General features: G+C 37.7%; 1 protein-coding gene across 3 annotated transcripts in view; it reads right to left on the reverse strand.

Moving 5' to 3' along the window:
- Window positions 1–2,471: 2,471 nt before the first annotated feature.
- BBOX1 (gamma-butyrobetaine hydroxylase 1) overlaps window positions 2,472–21,578 on the reverse strand; it is a 57,124-nt gene continuing 38,017 nt past the window's right edge. For all 3 annotated transcript variants that reach the window (XM_014783651.2, XM_087433075.1, XM_087433074.1), the window contains 4 exons: window positions 14,295–14,400; window positions 8,301–8,497; window positions 4,588–4,754; window positions 2,472–3,003 (listed from right to left, as the gene is read on the reverse strand). In XM_014783651.2, the coding sequence (XP_014639137.1) occupies window positions 2,849–3,003; window positions 4,588–4,754; window positions 8,301–8,497; window positions 14,295–14,400 (625 nt within the window). In that variant the 3' untranslated portion in view covers window positions 2,472–2,848. The remainder of the gene's footprint in view (window positions 3,004–4,587; window positions 4,755–8,300; window positions 8,498–14,294; window positions 14,401–21,578) is intronic.

Here is a 21,578-nt window from a genome sequence, read left to right on the forward strand (position 1 = left end):
GGGGCAATTCAAGTTCAGTCTGCTCAAAAATGAATTCATTTTCTTGCTCACAAGCTTGCTTCTGCTATTGTGGCTTCTCTCCTCGTGCATGGAATGACCATTAATCCATTTCTTCTAACTAGAAACCCAGGAGACAGCCTAGACATCTCCCTCAGTCTTTACGTGCATCAAGCCCTCTAGATTTAGCCTTTTAAGTATCTCTCCATTTCCTCTTGCTCTCCCAGCATTCTAATCCAATCCTTCTTAATTTCCCATCTGGCTTCCTGCAGTAAGTACATTTACAACCTCATAAGTGGATTTATGGCCTCTAGTCTTGTTCATTTACAATTCCCTCCACAATGTAGCCAGACGGATCTTTAAAAAATGAATATCTGATCAAGGCACTTTATTGTTTAAAAACCTTTAGATGCTCCTCATTGCTCTCAAGATAAAATATCAACTCTTTAGTGCAACATACATTTCAACATTTCATGACTTGGCCCCCTTCTCTATCTCCAGCCTCATATATCTCTTCTCACCCTGATCCACCCTCTCCCTCTGCAACTTCTGTTATTATAACTAATAAGACTTAACATCTATTGAGTACTTACCCTCAGCTAGGAACTATGCTAAATGCTTTACATCAATATTTTCCAGACTGCTCTGATGATGCATATCACCTGGGATCCTTGCTAAAAATACGGTTCCTGGTTCTTATCCCAGACCTGTTGAATCATGATCTTCAGGGAATGTCTGGGAAATTGTATTAGAAAAAAAACACCCACAGAAACACCATAGTGACTCTTGTCATCTGAGAAGTTTGGGAAAACACTGCTTTACGTGAACTTGCATTTAATCCTCATAAAAATTTAATCAGATAAGAACTGTTACTAGTCTCATTTATAGATTGAAAAACTGAGGCTTAAGGGAAGAAGTTATTTGTCCAAAGACACACAGTTAACTGACTGTCATTATGATTTGAACCTCGGCATCCAATGCCAGAATTTCCAGCACTGCTCTGCTCTACTCTCTCTTACTTGTAAGTCAACACATGTGCTGTGTTTACTCTCATTTCTCTTCTTTTGCTCTTTGACTTGGAAAATCATTTTCCCATCTTTGCCAGGAAAACTATGATTACTCCTCATTCAACTCAGACTGAGTGTTCATTACCCTCCCCAGTCTAGCTTGGTCACCTTCCTTTGAACCATTCTGTTAACAAAACACATCTTTATCTATATTCTTATCTGTTCCCCTACCAGACTGTAAGCTGGCACATCTCAAGCCCTTCTGTGTCCTTAGTCTAGCAGAGTGCCTGACGTATATCCCCTATGTGATAAATATCTGCCGAATGAATGAAAGCTTAAGAAGTCGTTGTAGCTTGGCAAGTGCCTAGGGTTTAGATGCTGTGAATGGATGGAGCTAGGGTCACTCCACCAATTTATTTAAGTATTGAATGCTGCCTCTTCGAACCAGACCATGCCCCTATTGAACTCACTTGTTTTCATTCTAGGACTGTCTTAGGAGCGATGAGGTTGAGAACCCAACCTGTTCCTCCTAAGTTCAAAGGAATCAAACGAGTGATATACCACAGTAGCCCTGATCAAGACCGGATGACAGGAAAGCACGAGGAAGTCCCCAGAAAGTGGTAGTGGTATAAGGGGCAGTGGAGTCTGGCTGGTAGTGTAGACCCAATACCAGAGTTCAGAGCATGAGAAGGGTATGCTGACACGGGCTAGGGCACTCTTGATCCAGATTCCCAATGTCACAGGCACACTGCGGTTTCACTTCCGTGGGTGGAAGCAGTGTTTTCACTTGGTCTTAAGGCAACAGGTAGAGTTCTGCAGTGGTGGCAGTGATTAAGACCTTCAACATAGGAGGCATGCTTAGCTCCCAAAGCATACAGACTGAAAATCTAGGTCCTACCAGGATTTTGGCACATGATAATGCTGCGACTCTCCTTTTTGCCAAGGGTAGGGAAGGATGGGGCTCAGCAAGAGCGGGACTTCCATGGCTAGCAGTGACACCTGTGTTCCACCACTGGGGATAAGGCAGTGGCCATAGAGGAAGCCAAGACCAGCAGATGAAGCTGTCCAGAGGTTAGCAGACATCGTGTCTGTTTATGAGTGGTGCATGCATCTTCATTCTGCCTTTCCCAGTTGTTAACTGAAGGCGAGGATTGATGAGAACTGATTCATAGACAGGTGTAAGGTATGCTGGCTGTCCTCGGGAGTATTTAATTGGGGCAAGACAAACTTAAGGAGAAAAATTAAGATTTTTCTCTTAATTTGGCTTGCTTGAGTTTCTTGTCATAATTTATGCATTAAAGGGAATGTTGAGATCACCAGGTTGTTGAGGTCTGGAAATTTGGGTTGCTACAATAAAAGTGAATAAAACAGATCTTTGAAAATATGAATGCTTTTCCCAAGCATGATAAAGACAGTCATATACAGTCATGAAAAGTGAGACTGTACAGGCAACAGAGCAGAAACATGTTTTATTTGAGACAAGTTTTATTTGAAACATAAGCTTTATTTGAAACAAAAGCTTTATTTAAAAAAAGGCTATTTGAAGAAAGGTTTTATTGATACAAAACTATTTGTAGGCATTCTGGAGACTCATATATGTGCAATAGAACAGAAAGGATGCTTTATGTTGAAAGGATAGAACAGTGCTACAACATCTGAAAAGTTGGCATTGTTTGTGATTACAAAGAAAGGAAAACTCTTGCGAGAAAGGTGACATGTTCAATGTTAAAGAAATTAATATGTAAATGACATGGATCATGGTCTGTGAAGACAATAACCTTGCAATTATCTTACAAGATACACTCGCTGGAATCTCACTGAAATTATGGACAGGAGATTCAGTTTCAGTTCTGGACACTCTGCCTTAGGATACGAAGCCTTGACATAACCACATCCCAGTCAGCATAAGCTCCTTCTAGATGGCGGGATATCTCAGTTCCTGCTTCGTAGCTCCGACGGCCGTGGAGTAAGCGCCAGTTATCAAAAGTGATCACATCACCTAGACAAAAGACTTTTTCAGTATGAATAACCATGTGTTTAAATGATTTGCAGAGCTTGAAAGTGTAAAATGCAAAAAGTTGTTGCTACGTGGTTCACGTCAAGAAAACAGTACGTCTGTTTCTTGACATAAAGCTGCACCTTTACTCTTTCACACAAACTGCTTTAGACCGATTGACATTCAAACCTCATAGCCTGACAGGCTCCTATAGACACTTTTGTAATTCTTGCTTAAAAACTTATCTCTGGGGGCCAGCCTGGTGGCACAAGCCGCGCTCAGCTGCGGCCGCCCTCGGTTCGCCGGTTGGGTTCCCGGGCGCCCACTGATGCACCACTTGGCAAGCCATGCTGTGGCGGCATCCCATATAAAGTGGAGGAAGATGGGCACAGATGTTAGCCCAGGACCGGTCTTCCTCAGCAAAAAACGAGGAGGATTGGCAGACGTCAGCACAGGGCTGATCTTCCTCACACACACACACAAAAATTATCTCTGCGTAAGACTTTCGAATTGTTCTTCCTGATGTTACTTATCTCTTAATTAGAAATGTCTGTTTCCCGTTAAACAACTTCAAATAACTATAAGGATAGTGACATTCTTCTATGTGTCTAGTGTTTTATGCACATTATTTCTCAGACTTAAAAAAATCCTGAAAAGAGAGTATTATATCATCTTTTCGTACACGAGAAAACTGAGTCTTTGAGAAGTTAAGGGATGTGCCTAAAGCTACACAGCCATGAAATGGTGGAGCTTGGACTCCAACTCCTATTTGTTTGGTACTTTTTTTTCATAGTATTTCCGTTTTACATGTTGCTGCTCTTAAAATCAACCTTCTGTGACTGCATAGCAGTGATTTATCTGATTTCTAGATTTTATCTGATTTTATTATGTCAAAGATCAATTCAAAAAATAATCACGAGTGAAAAGAATCTTCCACTTGGTCAAAGCGGCAGCAAAGAGAAATTCTGCTTTTTACTATATATATCAAAAATTTTGAGTTTGATGTCATTTTACCAAGTAGATATACTCCAGAAAAAACACAGTGCTTTCTGCCCCTTTATTCCAAGTAGCTAGAATACTTCAAGTACTGGTTGATTTCAGGTAGCACTGTGCCTGCCAGATCAGATAAACTAAATGAGTAAACATTACTCCTGTGTTTTAGAGTGAGAATCGTGGGGATGATTTTATTTGGTACTAGGAGAGAAGAATTAAGTACCAGCTTCAGTTTACACAGATTGGCTATCAGGACAGAAAATATAAGTCACCAGTCTTGGTATCAGACGTGAGATTTCACTTGGCCTATAGCTTGTCTTTCATGTATTTATTCTCTAGATGGGAAGTTATTAAATTTTGGTGTACTGAAGGATTACCTAGGAGCTTGTTAAAAATGAATATTTTTAAGTCTGGAGAGTCAAGAGAGGTGGGGGCCAGGAGTCTGCTATTTAAGCAAATTGGCTGCTTCCCAAGATTCTGTTGTAAGGGCTCTACATGCCGTACTTGAGAAAAACTGCTCTCGATATTGCTCTAAGTGGCTAAGGTTGAGGAAAACCCACCCTTTTAGTTGTTTGAGAAAATGTGTTCACTGACCTGGATTCATCTTGAAAGTAAACTTGAATTCTTTACAGTTCATGAGGTCAACAAACTCCCTCAGAGCAGCGTAGAAGGGCTGCACTCTTCCAACAGGTACATCAAACAGCGTGTCTCTAGTTGCATTATTGAAGTTGATGCGAACCACTTGGCCTTTATCATCCAATCTATTTTTTTTAAAGAGAAAAAGTTAAAATATGTGTCATGAAATATCTATTTACATTTCTAAGGGTCAATTCACCTTGGAAGACGTTCACGAAATACAGTATTAAAGAATTCAAACACGTATACAGAAGATATTAAAGTTATTTGTGGTACAAGGTATTCATTTGTTTTTCATTCATTCATTTAGCAAATATTTTTTGAAATCTTACTACATAAGTGCCAGAATGATTCAATTTAATTTAAGATAAATATTACTGAGAGATTCCAGTTTTTTTTTTATGCTTATGCTTAGGGAAATGAATTCATTCTTCATTCTTTAAATCTTTGGCAAATCAGCCAAAGCAAAACATCATCAGTGATGCGAACAAAAGAACCCAAGGAATGGACTGTGGAACTGCCTCCTATAATCAGGGTTGATGCCGTGAATACTCCTCCTTAGTTTCAGTAGTATGTCTCATTGAAAAATGTGAAGTGTGATGAGACTTTTTGAATTTGTTGGGAGGATGTCACTGTGGTGTTGCCTGCCACATCTTATTTTATGAAGATCTACAGGAAAAATTTATTGCAGACTTTGGAAGCATCTTGAATCTTGCAAATTGATTATGTTCCCTCCTTGCTTTGGTCTCTAGAAACCCTCAGTGCTGAAATTGAAATCTATCACCAGTAAATGTGTTGGACTTGACGGAAATTATAGCTAGCTAAAATATATTCTGCTCTTTCTGAGCCAGGCACTGTGGTAGGAGCATCCATATGTCCTCTCTACAGTTCCCACTTCAACTGTATGTAGTAGGCATTATTATTACTCCCTTTTTACTGGCTCCCTTTTTACCACGGCTTAGCAAGTGTTAAGTCACTTGACCAAGATGGCCCTGCTAACGAGCGAAGGAGCTGTCTTCATGTGATTGAACTTGTAACCACTAGGATGCACTGCTATGGCTTAATCTCACCCTTGTTATTTTTGTCCTAGTTTCTTTCTTTGCTCATTTTTTATTGTACTGCATTATACCTAACTCTGCCATCAGCCTCCAAGATCTTTTTACACTAGATAGGACACAAAGACATTTAATCTCAAAAGAGTTAAAAAATTGAACCAAGAGGAAAATTAAATTAACTCAAACACTCAGGAGACTGAGGTCCTCAATTAACTGAAAACCTTCTTTGTTTCATCTCCTGTTGTTAAAAGTAAATTTTTAAGTGGATTAACGTTAGCTGCTTGATATTCTCTAGGGATATCCTCGAGACCTTGAAAATGGCCAAATTCTGGAATTTTACTACAAAAAAATAATAAAGCCAAATCATGATTCAGATGATGGACTTTCTGTTAGTCTCTCTCAATAGCTAAGGTGTTTTGGCCTCTGTTCACTAGCTTTGCAGAATTTACAATCATATCGCACCACAACAAAATTGCAATTGGGGTTTTAAGGTAACTTTTAAATAGTTAAAATTGTCATGTTAAAACTTGGAATCTCAGGAGTCATTTCTTCTATTTCCCATCTCGATGACTGACCTCTCGGAGAACGTCTCCGGTTTATTCTGAACTAGTTTTTATTTTTGATGTCTGTCTTTCTCACACCCCTCATACAATCTATGAGGAAAGGATGCTGTTTCTACCTGCAATCATGTCTAAAAACAGACCCTTCTCCACACTGCCACTGCCACCTCTTGGCCACTCATGTTCAAGGCACCTGGCCCCAGCCTGCAGTCCTGCAGTACCTTCCTACTTGCTCTTCTACGCTCTATTCAGCACAGCAGCCAGGGTGATCCATTTAAAATGTAAATAAATCTATATAAATATAAATGTCTCTCCTTTGGTCAAAATCTTGCAGCAGCTCCCTGTGTCACTGCAAGTGAAGACCAGTGTTCTTAGATGGCTAACAAGCCTCCTCATGAACGTCCCCTGTTTGACCTCCTCTCTTAATACCCTGCTCCACACTAGCCTCCTTGCTTCCCCTTGAACACACCAGACATGTTCTCAGGGTCTTCTCAGGACCTTTGCTCTGGCTGTGTCTGGAAACTGCTTCTCTTCTGGGCTAACTCCTTCAGTCCTTCAGGTTTTTGCTAAAACATCACCTACTCAATAAGGCTTTTCCTCCCCACACTATATAATAATACCAGTCTCGTCTTCGCTAAGGCTTCTGATCCACAGAGTCCCTTCATCTTGACTTGCTTTTCCTTTTCTCTTAAGCACTTAAAAAATGTTTTAGCAGTCACTGTAACTGACTCATTTGTTTTAAAATTTCTAATTCTCCCCTTCCTGGTTACAGTGAAGGCTGCATGAGGGCAGAGGTCTTTGTTTTGTCCGCTGATATCCCAACCACCAAGCAGAGTGGCTTGCCTCAATACATATTTGTTGAGTGAATGAATGAAAACCACATGTGTATATAAGAAAGCTGAGTTAGGATACTGGGGATTTGCTTATTTAGTAAATGAATTTATTTTCATGTTATTTGGGTAATTCTTCTAAAAGGAGAATACAAATTCAACTAAAAAACTGAAAGCACTCAAAAGTTCATTAACTGACGTCTGATTAAATAAACCACATCCTTTGTGGCCTTTGCAGGTACTTGGGAAAATTATGATAAATAATGTTAAATGATAGAACACAAAATGTTCTATGTAGGGAACATACAATTTTTGTTGGCATCATTTTGGGGAGACATCCCTGTTTCATTCTCAGAACATTGGTTCAGATGAGGCTGACCTTGCTCCAGAGATGAACATGTGACCCAGGAATGGCCAATCAGAATTCTCTGACTTCCTGGCCATGGGGATTGCTCCAAGGATAGACTTGGACACATATTGGGCAGTGAGCCATTTAGCTTTGTTGTAGCCATTGGGAAATATATGCTTTTTGTGTGCTGTGATTATCAGCTCTATGGACAATAAAAACTTGGAGCTTCTATTGATCATCTTTGAAAATGAAGCCAACAGAGAGGACAGCAAAGCTAAGAGATGAAGAAAAAAGAGATCAATTTCAGACGACATTGTTTAACTCTTGGATCTACCTAATTTGAGTTAGATTCTTTCACTTCTGGCTGAAAGAATTCTGACTGGTACAATCACACTGATTATAACTATGTAGAACTTATATATGTATTTTTTGCTGGTGAGGAAGATTGGCCCTGAGCTAACATCTGTACCATCTTGCTCTATTTTGTATATGGGACGCCATCACAGCATGGCTTGACTAGCGGTGTGTATGTCCGCACCCAGGATCCGAACCTGCAAACCCCAGGCCGCTGAAGCAGAGCCCATGAACTTAACCACTATGCCACCGGGCCGGCCCCAAGAACTTATATTTTAAAGATGAAGGGTACATGAAGTCTTAGTTACTTCTCTTATATTAAGAACAGAGATTTAATGGAATTTGATAAAGAATTTTTTTATGGTGAAAGGGCTCTTTTTTCTCTTTCACTCTGAAATTGGATTAAACAGTTAGTTCAAAGTAAAGCTCCGGAGTTAAAGCTTTCTGCTGTTTAAGCTTTAGGTTAATGAAACTTTTGCTGTCAACTGTTTATTGCTATGAGAAATTTATAAATAGTACTTACTCTATAATTTTGTGTTTGGATTGTACAGAGAAATCGCAGTAATCCACTCCAATGTCTGTAAAGTCCACAAAGGTGGAGGACAAAATCTGGAATGCCTGAGGATTCTGTTCCTTGAGCTTTCGGCACACGTTAAATCCATCTACAATCTCTGATTCACCCCCAGTGACTGTTTGTTTTATGCAATGCAGAAACTGAACCTACAAAAAGAAGTAGAGAAATATCTTTTAAAATGATATGCCCTTACGTTTTTTGACACTGTGAGCAAGAGAGATTAAGAAAGATAAATGAACTAAGATCAAGAAACCTTTTTTTATCTGTCTTTTTCGTGTCAGCAGAGAAAGGGGTTGGGGAGAAAAGGTTGCTTGTAATCAATACTTCACTGTTCAAACGTTGTCACTGTTGAAGACAGGGCACAGGCATGAGGATGCACATTAGTGAACCAAAGGCCCAGATCACAGGGCTGCAGAGAGTGACAACTTCCTGTCGGCTTGACGGAGGAGGTGGGACTTCATCTGGGCAAAGGAGGACGGATAAGATTGTGGATATGTAGAAGAGAATGGAGAGAGCAAATCAGGTGGCAGTGAGAAAGTGTGCAAAATGCACACTTCACTGGGTGTCACACAGTCTGGCTGCAGTAGAAGATCACAACATGAGAATAGCAGATCCAACTGGAGAGGGAATTTGGGACCTCGTCAGGGAGAGTCTTGAATGTCAGATGAAGGCTATTGGCCTTCCTTTTGTGCACAGAGGGGAATCGTTAAAGGCTTTTGAATATGGAAGTAATGTAGTCAAGACTGAGTTGAAGAATATTAGTCCAGTGGTGGTATAGAGGATAACTTTTTTTAAAGGAGGGAACTAGTGAAAGTAACTTCTTGGGAGTCTAAAAGGATGGGTCATGTGTGAGGATAAGAAGGGAATGATGTTGGGCAGGGCCATGAGAGTGGATAACCCAAGAGACACTGGGAATGAGAAACCAAAAGGATAGTAAGTATTAGTTATTTTTACTAAGATTTAGAGAAAAATGAAATAACATTATTTCATTTTGAAAAGCAAAACATGGTAAAATTTAAAAAACATTCTTTTGAATGGAGTTTGTTTGTTCTCCTTGGTTATGTGACTCCTTTTGGTAAGTCAGCATGGGTGGGTGATTTTGAATACCTAAATTTAGACCCTGATTTTTTGCTGTCAAAACTTCATTCTTACAGAGTTAAATAAAAATAAAAACCAATGTCTGACAATTCTTATAGAAAGAAAGAGGCAAATATCAAATACCGAGCCTAGGGGGATATCAATGAGTGGGAAAACTATCCGTTTAGCTTAGTTATCTCCGTAGATGGCGTAGAACAGTGCTGTCTGTTAGAACTTTCTGCGATGACGGAAATGTTCTCCTATGCTGCCCAGTATAGTAGCCACTAGTCCCCCATGGCTACTGTGCACTCCAAATGTGGCTAGTGTGACTGAGGAACTGAATATTAAATTTTACATAATCTTAATTAATTTAAATTAAAAGTTAAATAATCATTTGTGGCTAGTGACTACTATGTTGGGTAGTGCAGGTCTAGAACACAAATCCTGCCTCCCTCCCAAAACCGCACAAATTTTCTCAATATTTTAAATCTTATACATACTTGCTCTCAAATTATGATTGTGTCATGTACATGTATTGATTTCTTACTGCAGTCCTTAGAAAATGATGTTTTCATCTCTATTTTATAGATGAAGAAACTGAGACCCAGAGGTGAAAAAATTGGCCGGCTAGTAAGAACTCATCTAAAACATGGTAAAACTGATATTCAAACCTTGACCTGTTTGCCTCGAAATCTTCATAAGCAAGTTCCTTTCCTCTAAAGGGAGAAATCCCTTTACAGTGCTCTTACTAATTCAGTGTTGTGTGGTGTGTGTGTATGTGCTTTGTAATCTTACACTTCCATTTCAGGTTGATGATGCCTTGTTTTCTGATGTTAGGAGACAACTGGTCTAAATTAATAATGACTCGATAATTAAATTGATGCCAGTTTTTTTTAAGCTCGAAAAAATATTTGCATAAGCTGACCAAGTCATTGTAGAAAATCATCTCATCGCCAGGGCAATGAAGGGTGAAGAAGCATGATTAGAAAGAAGCTGTGATAAAGACGTCAATCTCCAATTTACCAAACTCCAAGAAGGCAAAACAATAGCATAACTTTGTCTGTGGGAGAATTGAAGTGTTCTTTAAACCCTTTTAGATTTTACCACGATGAAGTCACAGAATATTTCAAATATAAATCTTTAAAAGAGATAACTGATGTCTTTTGCATATGGCAAGGCCAAGTAATAATCTCCTTTTATTAATTTACATTTTAGTGTAATCTTATGAAAGAAAAAGAGATGATGGAGCCAGACGACGCTTTCACCGCTAACTCAAAAAGTAAATACTTGCCCGATGTGTATAAAACCCAATTTTATTTCATGTTAAGTCATTCGGAACCAAAAATATGTTCTTTCTGAGTGTTCCTTTATGGCAGCACGTGACATCTGGCCCAGACAAAGACAGCAAGTAAAGCAGCGTCTGTGTTTCATTAAAGATGAATGTGTCTCCTTAACTCTGCCCCACAGGATCCCACTGGATCACACCGAACTCCCACCAGGTAACTCATTATCCAGATCATTCCATCTGTGCTGCAAAGAACACTGACTTATTCTCTTTGTTATAAAAAAGTTCAAACTTTGGTTCAAAAACCCCTGAATAATTCAGAATAGAAACTTGAACAATAGCACAAACAGGTGCCTACATTTTCATTATTCTTCTACCAGAACCTAGACATTTCAAGAATCATCCTTTATTTAAAAATCTCCTTCCAGGTCATGTACCCTCGCATATTTCATTTGCGGATTGGATGGAGATAGGTACAACTTTGTGGAATTTCCTTGCCTCTTTTTTTCTGACTCTTTACAGACTTTTATTAATCTAAAGAGCATTTTCAGTTATGTTATCTATACGTGGGATAGTATCTGGATTTTAAATAAATTGTCACAGAAGTAATTTAATTAGTGTGCATAAATTTACACATATACATAACCGCATGTGTAGTTTAACAATGCATACAGGAACTGACAATTTGGAAGTGTTTTAGTGGTTATATAACTTGTCTTCATTAAGTCATGATTATTTTCTTTTTTTAATTCAATTTATTTAAACTAAAAGCAAAAACAACACAAAAACAGTTCACCCATTTCTCCCACACTCTTACTCCCTCCTTCTGGTAACTACTAATCTGTTCTCTGTATCTATGAGCTTGGTTTATTTATTTATTTATTTTCTAAATTCCACATATAAGAGAGATTGTGAGGTATGTGTCTTTCTCTGTCTGACTTATTTCATTTAGTGTAATGCTCTTGAGGTCCATCCATATTGTTGCAAATGGCAAAATTTCATTCTTAGTTTATGGCTGAATAATTGTATATTCATACCATTTGTGTGAATTCATACCATTGTGTATACATAACACTTTTTCTTTATCCATTCATCCATCAGTGGACACTTAGATTGTTTCCATATCTCGGCTATTGTAAATAATGCTGCAATGAACATAGAGGTGCGCGTATCTTTTCGAGTTAGTGTTTTTGTTTTCTTTGAATAAATACCCAGAAGTGGAATTGCTGGATCAAATGGTAATTCTGTTTTTGATTTTTTGAGGAACCTTCATACTGTTTTCCATAGTGACTACACCAATTTACATTCCCACCAGCAGTGAGTAAGTGTTCCCTTTTCTCCACATCCTCGTCAACGCTTGTTATTTCTAGTCTTTCTGGTAATAGCCATTCTAACAGGTGTGAGGTGATATCTCACTGTGATTTTGACTTGCATTTCCCTGATGATTAGCGATGCAGAGCATTTTTTCATGTACCTGTTGGCCTTTGCCTCTTTATAGCATATCTGTTAAGTCTCTATTACATGCAAGGTGCTGGGTTAAGTCTTGAAATACAGAGAAATATAAGATTCAGTACCTGTGTTTAAAGAGTTGGTAATGTATGACAATGTCAATAAATAATCATTACATTATATAAATTACAGTAATTAGAAAGTCCAACTCAAGACCAGGGTATGGTGTGGTGAAAAAACTACCTGGAGGCCTGGTTTCAAGTTCAAGTTCCCCGTTAATCAAATATCATCCTGTGAAAGTATTTAACCTTGCTGTGTGCTGTTTCCTCATCTAACATAAAAAGACACGATCACTCCTGTCTACCTTAAAGGAATGTTAAGAGAGATCAAATAAAGTAATATAAGTAAAAATGCTTTGAAAGAATGTAAAATGCTATGAAAATGTCAAGCTTTATACTACACTTCAGGAATATTTATGATGTCATTTAATCACTTTTCCATAGGTTTTCAATTTTAACCCAGAACCCAAACCTAAACTCATAACAAACAGCAGATAATTTTAAAATTCAAATAGAATCTTTAGTTTTCTAGTCTAATTTTTTAAGCTTTATTTCATCTAACTTCTCCAACCCATCTTTGGCAGATGAACTGAGCTGATTAATTTGGCTTTTAACCCCCAGGGTTTTAGAAAATTTCTGGACCACATTTAGAGCAAATCACATCGTTTCTCTTCGTCCCAATCCCCACCCAAAAAGGTGACTATAGGGGTCACTTCACTGTCATCATTTAGTTCAAAGAAATCATGTGGTATTTTACAATCAACAAAATAATTTAAACCATGTGAAGTCAAATGTTAGACTAGCTTAGTTACCACTGGCAAGGACAATGGGTAACAAGGAGGGCGCGGAGAAGACGTCAACATGATGAAAAAAACAGACTAATTTTGATTTTGGACTATTTCACCTTCATTAACTAGAGAGTTGCTCAAAATTTACACTCCCGTTTACCTTTGAAGATACAGACTTCTGTGTGACTTTTCATTTAGTCCTGTTTAGCTCTAAAAATAGGAACAGAATATCTTTTTGAAGGTAATGTCCTGACCATTTATTTCTTGGTTTAGCAAATAATGCTTTTGTAAAAATATGGCTATTTTAGTAAAATGACAATTTTGTAATAATGTGATGGAAGAGAGTCCTCGCAGAAATTCTCATGGAGGATTTGTGGCTCCATGCTGAGCATCTTCCTCCTTGATTAGGATGGAAAGTAGATGGTTTCCAAAAACAGCCAAGGTTATCTGCTCCTTGCATTCCCACCCTTTGTAGTGCACCTTGGCATCTTCTCCCATAAAAGGTGGAGTTTACTTCCTTACCTCTTGAATCTGGGCTAAACTTATGACTTGCTTTGACCAATAAAACATGGTAGAAGTGACATTGTGTGGGTCACTAGCCTAGGTCTCAAGAGGCCTTGTATGTTTTGGCTTGTTCTCTGGAAATTCTGCCAGCTGCCATGTGCACAAGCCTGGTCTAGCCTGCTGGGGGATGATAGGTCAAGTGGAGCAGAGAAAAGCCATCTTAGCAGAAGTCCACCTAGGTCAACCAGTCCCTAGCCGACTCAGCAGCAGAGGAACTTCCCAGCTGAACACAGCACAAAGTGTGAAAACATGTGCTAAGTACACGGCTATTCTTTTAAGCCATTAAGTTGTGGAGCGGGTTTTTATGCAGCAACAGCTAACTGACATAAGTCATGGCCATGTGACTTTGTGGGAAAAACCCTACATTATATTCTCTGGTTTCATTTTCTCTTTTAACTCTCTTGGAAATGGGAAATGTGCAAAAAGACCTCAAAATGCACTGCTATTGTAAAATCTGTCTTGGCAAAGCAAAAAGTGCCAATAGTTATTTCTAGAAAGAAACAAAGAAATGTTTAAAAAAAAAACAATGAAAATCTTCTATTCCTTGAGAATGTGAAGCTATTCAGGATTTAGGTACAGAGATTTTGTGTTTGAATTGTGTTTGGAGAAAGAAGATCTACATAAAATTAGCTAAGGAAACATATAGTTTTCTAGACTCAAAATAGAGGAGGATATTGGTCCTTGGCCTGCCTTGTGGAAAATATGTTGAGGCTCACCTTACCCCAGGTGGATGATGGAGGGCTGGATAATCAGTGTGGAAGCTTAGCTTCCCCGTTGTGTAGGCCACATTGTTTGCATCAATTTTGTCTTGCACTTGCCAAGTATGTCTGTAGAATACAAGAAACATATGTTTAAACGGGCTGTCACTAAGCCAGAAGAAATGTGTTAGAATGAACTTGATACATGGGGGAAATAGAGACTTTTCATTTTATGAAATAATTACCATAATGATTACGAGCCAGGAAGAGAATTTGACCTTTCTTTGTCCAAAGTAACATTTCAGAATCAGTAGCTCCTCATTTCTCTTCTTCTCTCCAGAAAAGAGTACATTTACAATCACACATTAGTCTATGCTACAGAGTTTATAGAGAGGTGTATATCGGATTGTAGGTTATATTTTTAATAGCTTAGTGTGTTTTTAAAAAATGATTTATTAAAGTGAAATTCATGTAACATAAAATGAACCATTTTAAAGTCAACAATTCAGTGGTATTTAGTACATTCACAATGTTGGTAACCACTACCTCCATCGATCTAGTTTCAAAATATTTTCATCACTCCAAATTAAAACCTCAGGAAGCGTGACTCTTCCAACTTTGTCCTTCTTTTTCAGTATTGTTTTGGCTCTTCAGAGGCCCCTGCAATTTCATATGAATTTGAGGATTGGCTTTTCCATTTCTACAAAAATGCCGTTGGAGTTTTGCATTGAATCTGTGGAGCACTTTGGGTAGTATTGACATCTTAACAATATTAAGTCTTCCAATCCATGAACACAGGATGTCCTTCCATTTGTTAGGTCTTTAATTTCTTTCAGCGATGTTTTATAGTTTTCACTTTACAAGTTTTCACTTTCTTGGTTAAATTTATTCCTAAGTATTTTATTCTTCTGGATGCTGTTATAAATGGATTTGTTTTCTTAATTTCCTTTTCAGATTGTTCATTGCTGGTGTATATAAACACAACTGATTTTTGTGTATTGATGTTGTATCCTGCAACTTTGCTGAATTCATTTATTAGCTCTAGTAGCTTTTTTGTGTATTCTATGGGTTTTCTGTACATAGGATCATGCCATCTGTGAATAGAGAAAGATTTACTTCTTCCTCTCTTATTTGGATGCCTTTATTTCTATTTCTTGCCGAACTGCTCTGGCTGGAACTTCCAGTACAATGTTGAGTAGCACCAGTGAAAACCAGCAGTCTTGACTTGTTCCTGATCTTAGGGGGAACTCAATGAATTTTTCAATTATACTCTTGTAACTATTATTGAGGTCAAGAAATAAAACTTTAAGCTCATACACATGCCCTATCCCAGTCACAATCCCTTGTCTCTTCTCCAAGGTGACCATGACCATGGCTTCTATATTTATCATTTCCTTGCGTTTCTTTATCTTTTTACCCTTTAAGGTGCAGCCTTAGACACCATGTTTAATCTCGCCCATTAAAAACAACTGATATACAATGATGTACACCTGAAATTTTTGCAATGTTATAAACCAATGTTACTGCAATAAAAAAAAATAAAAATAAAAATAAAAACAACTGTTATATCTTCTAAGTCTCTTAATCTACAGGTATCGCTTCCAACCTGTCCTTCTTACAATTTGTTGTTTGAAGAACTTCGGGAATTTGACCTGTAGTGTTCCTCACAGTCTGGACTTTGCCGATTGCATACTTAGGGTGTAGTTCTACGTGTTTCTTTGCCCTCTGTGTTTCTGGAAAATTGGCAGCTGAATGTGGAGGTTTGGACAAACTCTATTTCCTCTCTTTGGCAAAACTATAGATGACATTGTTTTTTTATTACAGGACACAGAATGTCTAGATGTCTTTCTTTTTGTGAGGTTTGTACTTGTTCATGCTCAATGGTTAGATCCACTAATTATTGGGGGTTCCAAATAGTGAAATACCATATTAATAATTTCTTTTTTATTTATCATTTGGAATATTTTTAAAAAGATCCACTTTCTCTCATCTATTATTTGATTACTCCATATAATAGCTTACATAGGGATGCTGAGATAAATTCTTGATCCTTCATTTACCATTTTGCAATGCAATGGACTAGTTTTCTACCATTCCAAGATGAGTAGTTTTTTAAGAAATAATGTTATTGATGAAAATTTATTAAAACTAGATAGAGGTGATGGTTTCACAACATTGTCAGTGCACCAAGTGACACAGAATTGTTCACTTTAAAATGGTTAATTTTGTTATGTCAATTTTACCTCCATTACCAAAAAAAAATCTTGGCTTAAACATTAACAAAAGTTAATTAAAAAAAGAACTAGGGATTACTTGTAACTCTGTGGCAAGAAAAGAAACCATTACTCAGATTCTGTAAGGCTTTTCCCTCAGAAGACTGAGACAATGGGTAATTGGAAGGAAGCCGTGTTTCCTAATAAACCAAAGCCAGTGTGAAAAAATGTCACTAGATACGCATGTCATTTGATTGCTGTTACAATGTCTGTGTGTTAATTAAAGTTCAAGTTCACCAGGTCATTTTTCAATAATTATATATTGAACATCGATTCTATTCCAGGCATTGTTTTAGCATTATAGATATAGTAGAGAACAAAAAAGACAAACCAATAAGTAATTACCAAATCCAATCTCAGCTAGAGAGAAGTGCTGTAAAGAAAATAAAGCCCGGTAACAGATAAGGATTGGGGGCCATGGGAATATCGTGGCAGAGACGATGCTGTGGGAAGTGCTCTAGAAAGAGCTGGGATTTTTCATAAAAACCTGAATAAAATAAGAGAAGGAGAAATGTGAATTACTGGGAGATGTACTTTAGGCAGAGGAATCTAAAAGTGAAAAGGTAGGGCTTCTTCCCTGTTCTCTGGGATTGAGGATGAAACTATCTATTTTGCTCTGTTTTTTTCTCATTTGAATTCAGGACGGAAAGCCTGGCATATATTTCACTAAAAGTTAAAAAGCCATCCGTAGGTGGCCATGAACTGGAAAGAGAGCCAGTGAAAGGAGACGAGAAGTATATAAAGCCCGCTGCAACCCATTTCAAGTATGAGTCAGGCAATCCATTATATTGTAGCGACTGAGGCCAAGAAATACATGTTCTCTGTGAAGTTCACGTCACTCCATGGCCCATATATAGTACAGATTCAGATGATTGTCAACATCGGCATTCCAAGAATAATCGATATGTAGGAACGGATTTAAGGAGAAAAAAAGGAATTCTATCAAGTTGTTGAATATTATCTTCTGACTAAGAAGATGGTGCTGTTGACACTGTCAGTAGGAAATGAATACATTCCGATTTTCTTCTCAAGAATGCTGATGGTTTTTCATGGATCCACCTACATTCCTTTTCCTGGTTCCTCCTCTGATCCAGGGTAAACTAGCTGAGTTTTGCTGCAGCCAAGAGCTGGCTGAGCTCTAAGGTGCAAGCTGTAGCCGGGGAACAGATCTTTTCTTTGTTTGACATTAACTGGCTTCTACAGGGATGGGGCCTATGACTTGGCTTCATCAGAGCAGGTCTCTGACCCTCTGAGCTAACTGGCAGGGGATGATAAACATTTTTTAGCCCTAAAGTGTCTTAGGCATGGTATGGGATGTGTAGCCTAAAAGTCTGTGCTCACACATCATGATAAATCCCAGGAAAGCAGCTCGCCAATTTTACTCATAAAACATTCTCCTAATAGTTATAGCATAAGTCTGGAAAAATCCTAGAAATGTCATCTGGTTTACCTTTCCACCTCCTTATAGAAATGAATCATGCCAAGAAGGCTGCTGCTGATTGTCTATGATTCTAAGCTTTCATTTGTCATTCTCAAATCCAAACCTCCAATAAAGCACAGCAGAAATAAATGCAAATGTGATCCATTGGCTTGTGTAGGAACTATTTTTTAAAAGCCCACTTGTGGAGCCTTAGTGAGATGAGGGTGTATTTACATGCACTTCTCCTTAGAGACGTATTCTAATGTTGTTCTAAGTAAGGCAACGACTCAAGCAGATTATCGAGAACTGTCATGACTGCAGCAGAGCTGCAGGACCAGATTCTTCTAAAACTGAAGAGGCCGGCTCAGCACAGCGTCTGAACCCAGTGGTAGAGGCTTGCCAGGTATTGTGCTGGAGTAGGTAATTGAAACTGTACAAATAATCCTGCTTTTGCCAAAGACGCTATTTTAAACCAACCTAAGTATTTCCACTGAGCTATTCGTGTCATCCTCAACATTTAATTAGAACTTTCCCTTGTATATTTTTTTCTATTTAAGGGTTTTGTCAAAAGCTCCTGTGGATTAAGATCATGACTTGTAGAGATATTTTATGAGCTTGGTTTGAATGCTAATTCACTAGATCCACCCAAATCTAGATAGCCAGTCATAGATATTCATGATATTTCATGATATCAATAGTGTTTTGTGACAAATTTGAATCCTTCAGTGTTTATGGAATGCTTAAATATTGTTTTTGCTAGATTTGTTCTTTATACTCTTGGTGATAGTTTTTATACTCTTTTAGTTAGTGGCTCGCACTTGGAAAATCATGCTGGATTTATCTGTAATCTTTTTCTTTTTTGAAGTTCTACTTTATATAAAGATGATCCACTACTGCAGACTGGATTTATTATCTCCAGCAGCTACAATCTCCAATCTGCTGCAAACTTTTCTCATCAGATTATGGAAGAATGCCTTCTTTTGAATAGCATTACTTGCCTTATTGGATCCAAAACACAGTGCTCATATGTTATTTTTATTTTTTAAATTTTAACATGGAAAATGATCTGCTAGCTAATATAAACAAATTCTACAGTTAACCATCCAAATGAATATTATATTGCATATTATTTCTAACTATAGTTGTGACACTTCCACATATGACTTCCCAGAGGCCATCACTCACCAGAGTGCCAGATATTTATTTTTCCATTATCTCTTGTTCAACACATACAATGGGCCAGCAGCTGAGGATGCAGAAGTGAATAGAATAGACAAGGTACTTGCACCTTGTGGAACTTACAGTCTATGGGGAAGACCAATTAGTGTGATTTATCTTCCAAAGCTAAAGTACAAGGTGTTATAAGAGTAAAGAAGTGAAGATTAAATGGAGAATTGAAGATTGAGTAGGATTTACCTAGAAGGGTAAAGGTCATTGTAAGCAGAAGAAGTAGCATATGAGAAGGCCCAGTGGAGGGAGAGAACATGGCCCATCAGAAGCCATGAGAGAAGTCTAGTCTGGGCTGGAGTGGGGAAGGTTTGCCCTATGACTCTTCTTGGCTTCCCTTCAAATTTCTGCTTCCCTTATTGTCTTGTAAAGTCTTACAAAAAAATCTTATCACATTAGGGAACAGAGTTAAAACATATTCTTTATCTTGTAGCATTTAACCCACTGCCAAAAATGTTTGTTGAATGAGGACATGGACCCTAGAATAGTAACCTGTGTTTGTTTCCTGATTGTCTGTTAACTTTAGTCCTGGCCTAAGCTATATAGTTTAGGTATATTTAAATCACAAACACTTTAGTCATCAATCATTGTTGTCGTCTTATTTCTAGGGGAAGTGTTACAGTTATCTGAAGACAATACTTTGCAAAATTGCTGGAGTTGTGTTTTAAAAAGTCATTATCTTTTCAAGTTTACTTGTATTATAGACACTCATTTATATTGCATTCATTCCTGAAAATGAAAAATTTCATATCATTTTTTGGTGAGAATTAATATCCCCAAACACAAACTAGAAAGACCGTAGTAATCTTTCTGACATCTAGTATTGCTCTTACTTAGCCCACCAAACTAATATGGAGATCTCTGTGAGGCATAAGGGTATGAAGTAAACAAGGAGGATTCTGAGATGATGGCGGCGACATAGTTTTTAATCTCTCTGAATTCTCCCCGCAGGACATCTAAAGTGCAAACCCAAAAACTCAGGGACAACATCTAATCAAAATTAGGTGATAAGATATGTCCACGAAGCCCCCAAAATGAGTGAATATAGAGATAGACCTTCCAAAGCCATAGTATGTGGTATCAGAACTGCACAGGAAGAAGTAGAGGGAAGCGAGTAGGTACCTTATGGAGCTGGAAAATTCCCACATCACTAACAGATATCCACTGGAAAGTGCATCAGGGCAATTTGAGAATGGCAGTTAAACCTGGGAGGGGATTTTCACATTCCGATATAGCTGAGTACAAGAGGTCCATGGTAAGGGATTGGAATAGTCTGGGTCCCATGAACTCCCAAAACTTACCGGGCAAACTCCCTTCCACAAGAAAGCTTCCTTCTGAGAAAAGACTTAGACTGAGCATTACAAGGACAAAGGAAAATGAAGGTCTAGATGAAAGGGAAGGAGAGGAACCAGGAGGTCTTAGAATGTTCTCAGCCACGGTTTTGAAATATAGCTTAAAACCATAAGTTACAACAGGTTTCTGAATCATATCCTCCTTTAATAGTTAAGAAAATAAATTGCACATAGAAGTTAGCAACATAAAATGATTAGAGTTTAGTCTCATAAAAAAAAAGAGAATAAATAGCAAAAGAGCACACTTACAGACATTACATTCCAGAAGGACGTGCCCCCAAAAGATGAAAAATATTCTATTTTTCTATTTCTAACTTCTGTTTCTATTTAAAACTTCTGTTTTAGCTACTTCTAATGAATCCAAAAGACTTTAATGAAATGATACAATGTATGAACGAATAACTTACATCAGAATTCGATACTAAAAAATTGGGTGATATCTTCAGGAAAGAAAAAAACAAGAAAATTATTAAAAAATGAAGACTAAGCTAGAAAGAATGCAAGATCCAATAAACGTTATTTGTATGCCTTTAGATAACTAGAAAATAAAAAGGAAAAAATTTAAATATCAAAAAAAGCAAGAGATAAGAAGGATTTGAGAGGAAGTAGCAAATTAAGAGAGTAGGTAAAGAAGATTTAATGTATGCATAATAGGGGGTCCTCAAAAGAAGAAACTCAAAGAGCAGAACAAATACCAAAAATTACAACTGAAAAAATTTTTTGAAATTAAAAAAAAAATTTGAAAGTGCAGCGAAAGACCGAACCATATACTCCCCGAAAAGCTGCCCCAAAAGAACCAACACCAAGACAGTCTGTAAAATTACTGGTCTGGAAAGAAAAAATCTTCTGGCATCCAGGTAAAAATACCAAATTACTTACAAGGAGGAGAAAATCAGATTACCAATGGAACTGGAGTGACATTAAAGATGCTGTGATCCAAGAATTTTCTATTTAGCCAAGCTGATTTTCAAGTATAAAGGCCTTAAATTGCTGTCAACATGCAACAATTCAGAGAATATTGTTCCCACGAGTCCT

Source organism: Ceratotherium simum, chromosome 7 (assembly GCF_057802395.1).
Source record: "Ceratotherium simum simum isolate JZ-2026a chromosome 7, ASM5780239v1, whole genome shotgun sequence".
Lineage (NCBI taxonomy): Eukaryota > Metazoa > Chordata > Mammalia > Perissodactyla > Rhinocerotidae > Ceratotherium > Ceratotherium simum.